Genomic DNA, 5,577 nt, shown 5'->3' on the forward strand with positions numbered 1-5,577 from the left:
TGCCATACGAACTTCCACTTACCTAGGTGATGGCGGCAAACTTGCGCATAAAGTTTGAGTCTGGAATGATTGTCATTCTCCTCACTGCTCCACGGCTGGTTAAACCACTCACTCACGAGCTCATCGGTCAGCTTCTGTGCCACGGTCTTCCCCACGCGCATGATCCCATCACGGAGCACTTTGCAGATGGGCTTGTGCTGCCCAAGCCTACACATCTGATGCCACAAACAAGGTGATTATTTGCGACAGGAACCACAGCTCTATGCAGCACACATCGTTAGCGAGGGAGGTTCTTTAGCATACACGTGGAAGCATTTTCCTTCTTCTTTTACCATTACCACATGCAGCCAAGCCAACATTATAAGCTGGTCCTTTCCGGTAATTAGTGATCGGGTACCCTGAAACTGTTATCTGTGTCTAAAACCTGGTCTAGGGCCTCTAGAGAAAAATGTTTCTTCTGAAGAAAAAGAAATGTTTCTGCATGGAGTACATTCCTCCTGCACGAGGGGAGACTGCTGAGCATCACCTGATGGCTAATGGTCAAACAAGGAACCAACCAGATCCCTGCCGACTAAGGCTGACGGAGACACGTGTCCACTAAAGCCTCTTAAGTAATCCCTACTCATAATGTTTTCCCATAAGATAACATTAAAAATTTACGGGCCATCTGTTTGATTGTTACAGACATTTGGAGATCACCAACAAACAGCAAGAGGCACTGAAGGGCTGGCTATGCCGGTGACTTTTTTAAAGTAAATAGTTATTTTAGCACAATGCGATTCTGTTATTAATCTCCAGGACACTAAGTGGGTGCTTATGGCAGAGAATTAATGTAACATAAAGTAAAGTAAAATAAGCTACTTAACTACCTGTTCACCAGCAGGAGAGCCCATATTATTATCCCTTACTCGAGTTGATGAAATGAAGGCTTACCAAGCCCCACACAATTCTCTAGTGTACGCTCTTCTTAAGCTGGAGTGCATTACTGCCAAATGAGCAATCCTAGTCAAGTCATTAAGATCTAAAGAGATCCATGGGCCTTTTATGTTTTGTAACTTATGCTGAAGGCTTCATTCAAGAGAATGGTTGGGCTTTAACATTGCTTAGACAAGTTTGCTGTGTTAGAGTAAATATGATGTAGTATTATTACGCATCCACGGACCAGGCACTGCTTAGAAATTACTGTATCAAGGTTTCCTTCAGTGGCTTAGTTGACGCCATCACCTCATATGTTAGCATCTCCTCACTTCTTTGCAGCAACACGTAAGTTTACTGCTTCACGTGTCCTCATACATGTATAGATAGTGAATGTTCTGTTACGGAATGTTTTTGAAATTCAACTTGGCATTTGATTTAACCACCATATTTGTAATGCTTATAACATGCCTGGCACAGTTCTAAAACCTTTATAAATACTAATTTCTTTTAATCTTGCCAAATATAAAGATATTAGAAGTCAAAAGTACAAAGAACTTAGTATATAAATACTTTGGCAGAAGAAATGTGGCATTATGTCTTCACAGACAGACATAATTTTGATTTTTCAAAAGTAACAGGAATTTATGTACTAAACATATAAAATTACCTACCTGCCTATTACATTATTAATCTGTATCAAAATTTTAGTATTAAGATGAATGTAATGTTAAATAAAAATAACAGGGACATGATTCATTAAACTTATCTTTTGATTCCGAAATTTTCAAACTAAATGTTTTTATACTGTTTTCAGCAACTTTCCCCTTCAACCCCCTCCCCCAGCTTCCTCCCTCCCCCCGAAAGAGAAATGTGCTTTCTTTTTGCAAAGCTCATCTTCTGAACAGCCACTTTCCTCCGGTGAACAATACTTTTGAAAACCTGAGCACATAAAATGGGGAAAATACAGTTGACAGGATTTTAAGATGTGTGGTAAGGCTGCTAGAGGAAAACAGAAAGCCAAGATAGAAAAGCAATTTACTTCCAGAAATACTTGCCAATTTAATTCTTTTCTTCATCCTCCAACTATTTACACATTTTCTTTGAGGTCTACTTTGAAGACACTTATTCTTTAAAATTTAGTCCTTAAACTATTGGGTTGTTGGAAAAGTCATGACGTATTTTTTCTATGTTTTTCATTGCAAAAATGTGTCATGGCTTTTCCGACAACCCAATAAAAACAATCTGAGGACTTGGGACCTTTCTCACCTCATATACAGCGCTCAAGTCCCTGAAGAAAGTTTTGGCTCCTTCGAGCAAGGCCTCATTTTCTGGACACACCACAATATAGGCAACATCACGGTGGCCCCCGTACGGGTCCAACAACAGCCTCTCCCAGAATGGCAAGGAGAACGGTGAGATGGTGAGGAAGTCCTTGTCATAGCCGACCAGCAGAGTAGGGATGGGCAGCGGCTCCGGCGACTCTTCTGAACCTAAGACAACACTGCAGTTTAGGAAGGGGCTTGAGAGTCTGCTTCCCACAGCCTGAAAAATTTAGAAGCTCCTGGGGCATCAGCCTGAATTATGGCATCAGAAATTTCATGGTAGGCTGACATGATACTCTTAAAGTGTTCTTCGAATCCTCTCATTAAATGTCCCCTGATGAAGGACTTAATTAAATGAGTCAGAACATGGTTATAAAGGTTCAATAATATCAGAGGGCAGACTAGAGCAAGTTAACGTTAGTTTCCAAGCAGCATTATGTCACTTCCTTTAATGTAAGCATTATAACCCCAACGACGAAGAAGCTGACTAGTTAAGTTTATCCAAATGGAAGTGCAATGAGGACCAGGAAGATGGGCATCTCACAACTACTCTGCTTAGGGATTCTTCTCCTCCTTGATCTTGATTATGCAAGAATGCTTAGAAAGCTTAACACCAATACTGGCTTTAGGAAAACGGAGAGATTATACACCTTAATAGTCATGAAGAAAAAGACTATTTTGTCAGTGAAGCAAGGACTTGTCAATAACTCAAGCCGTTTTTCATGGAACAAAGCTCAGGAGGAGTTCAAACAGGGAAAAGACTGTACCATAGGTTCCTCGTCCCGCCATCTTGTGGAACTGCTGCCAGGTGAGCGGGCCCTGCACATGCTGGATATTCTCCCAGGTCCGGCCCGTGCGCTTCTTTTGGATGGCATCTTGGAGAAAGGGCTGCAGGGACAACAGCATACGGACCACGTCTTGGGAAGAGAGCATGCTGATGTCTAGCACTGGAACAGAAATTAAATGAAAAGGAACAGACATCATAAAAGTGGATCGGTGTGCTCCCTTTTCTTGCCATCCGCTTGGACCTCAGTTACAGTCCATGACAAAGACATTACAGGCAGTAGGTTCTATTTCTAGTGGATTCTAAAATTACTTGACTTAGGAGCCAGGAGGAAAGATATTCTTCTAAAGTGAAAAAAAATAATTTATTATTTATTATTGGAAATAAAGGGGAAAATAGGTTACTCTAGATACATAAAGAGGTTAACTGTAGAACTGCTTAAAAGTGGAAAGATGGATTTTTTTAAAATCACACAAACCTGTTACCAAGGTTGCGCATAAGGGAGCTACAAAAGTTTCGTAATTATTGTATTACTTTAATTTACAAATATCAATGGTTTGATTATATAATGAGTGGGGAAAAGGATCTTAAATAGAAGCTTTTGAAAATGTTTAAAAGTGCTCTTCATGTAAAATATTTCCACAAGATACAAAATGCATAAAGGGAAGGAAAACCTTCCATGTGGGTAGAGGCACATGAAAATACGGCAGAACAAATGACAGGTCTGCAAGTCATCTGGATACAGAGGGAGGTAGGGGGAGCCATGGTTTCAGAACAAATATTCTTCCTGTTAACAGGAGGGGTTCTTAACCTAGTACCTGGAAACCCTCTGAAACTCGATGCAAACTGTGTATGTATGAACATATGTGCATTTTTCCCCCAGGGGAGAAAATCTGCAATGCTCATCAAATTCTCAAAAAGATCTGATGAGCTAATTAAGTTCGAGGTGATCAGCTGTCGATCTGCACAGCTGGGTTCCTGAAGACATCCCCTTACTCTTAACTTTTCTAGCTGATGAGGAAAGGGCATGGATGAAAATCTAACATGTATCTGCCAATGAAATCTGAAACACAGGTTGCAAACTAGTGGCCCACAGAGTAGTTGCTTTTCCAAATTTTGGAACAAATCTCTTCAGGAAATTTCATATACAAATCTGGATTTCTCGCTTCTCTTGAAAACCAGGGAGAGCTGGCAGTCCTGGGGCTGAGCCCCATATTCCTGCATGACCACCTGTTGTGGCCGAGGGGCAGCTGTCCCCTTCAGACAGTTCTCCAAGGCCTCCCACTCTTTGCTGCCTGCCTGAGACTGAAGCAGTGTTCATGGCCTTGATCTTCAAGCCTGTGTTTCTTTTTTCTTATAGTAAAGACAACAGAAAAGCACCTCTTGTATCCATGGTTCTATCAAAAGAAGGAAAATGACAGACCACAGGGACCAGATTAAAAGCAGACATGATTCTTTGTGAACTCTGTTCCTGTGCACACAAAACCGAAAGTGTGCTGTGAGAGGACACGGTTCAGGGCAGTGCTTGCTGCAGATCTGGCTCCCACATCACTCACTGACATTATCTGCCTGGTGCTTTTAAGCATCTGAATTTGTAACCCACACTTCCCCTGCACTAAACTGTGCTTTTCTTCATATCCAGAGATGACACCACTGATCCTCCCACACAGACTGCTTTTCTGTCTGAAGGCCACCATCTAGTAAAAAGAACCACCCAGATAACCATCCACATTTCTTTAGGGGAAGGCTGTACTCTCTTTAACTCACAAATCCATCCAGCAGACGTTCATTAAAGGCCTGATGAGTAGAGGGCACTGTGCATAAACCTAAGCAGCTATAAAAATAAGTGTAACCTTTGACTACTTCCTTAGGCGTCTCCACCTCCAAGGAGTCTCCCAGCTTGGCCGACTCAGGAAACGCCTGCCATTCCCTACTCCACTGATCTTTGTCCTCTGGACATTTATTATTCCAGATTTCCAGCTATATTTAGAAAGCTTATAAAACCATGTCCCCTACAAGACTGAGAGTTGTTCAGAAGCAGGTCCATGTTTCATTCATGCAATCCTTCCATTCTACAGACACAGCTCTCACTATGTCCAACGCCATGTTTAATCCTTACCTAGAAGCTCGGCTGCATTCTAGTGCCTGCTGACTGCTCTCGTTCTTGAAACTTGGTGACATGGCAGAATTCTGCAACGCTGTCCCAGGCCCTCTGCTCACTCTGTACTTGCCTCCTCCTCTGCGCCCAACTTGAGTTGTCACCTATATGCCAGCTACTCCCTTTCCCGAGCTCCAGGTCCAAGAAGTCCCAAGTGGCTACTTGACATCTTTACTTAGATAGCTCACAAGGGATCTTTGAAACTCTCAAAACTCAAATTTATGACCTTTCTCTTCAGACCTGCGCTTCCTCTAGTCCACCTCTCTGACCAACACACCACTGACCATCCAGGTACACAAGTCACAAACCTGGGTGTGTTCCTTAACATCTCACTCTCCCGATCCCCCAAAAGACAGCCCATGATCACCAAGTCCTGCAGTGACACTTCCTCCACA

At 42.3% G+C, this 5,577-nt stretch overlaps 1 protein-coding gene across 1 annotated transcript in view; it reads right to left on the reverse strand.

The window, feature by feature from the left end:
* The window catches only part of MED13L (mediator complex subunit 13L), a 260,986-nt gene that overhangs the window by 22,510 nt on the left and 232,899 nt on the right, over positions 1–5,577 (reverse strand). Inside the window, exons 13-15 of the mRNA XM_019641580.1 lie at positions 3,008–3,187; positions 2,185–2,408; positions 23–215 (exon numbers count right to left, since the gene is read on the reverse strand). Coding sequence (XP_019497125.1) covers positions 23–215; positions 2,185–2,408; positions 3,008–3,187 — 597 coding nt within the window. The remainder of the gene's footprint in view (positions 1–22; positions 216–2,184; positions 2,409–3,007; positions 3,188–5,577) is intronic.

Source organism: Hipposideros armiger, unplaced genomic scaffold (assembly GCF_001890085.2).
Source record: "Hipposideros armiger isolate ML-2016 unplaced genomic scaffold, ASM189008v1 scaffold_62, whole genome shotgun sequence".
NCBI lineage: Eukaryota > Metazoa > Chordata > Mammalia > Chiroptera > Hipposideridae > Hipposideros > Hipposideros armiger.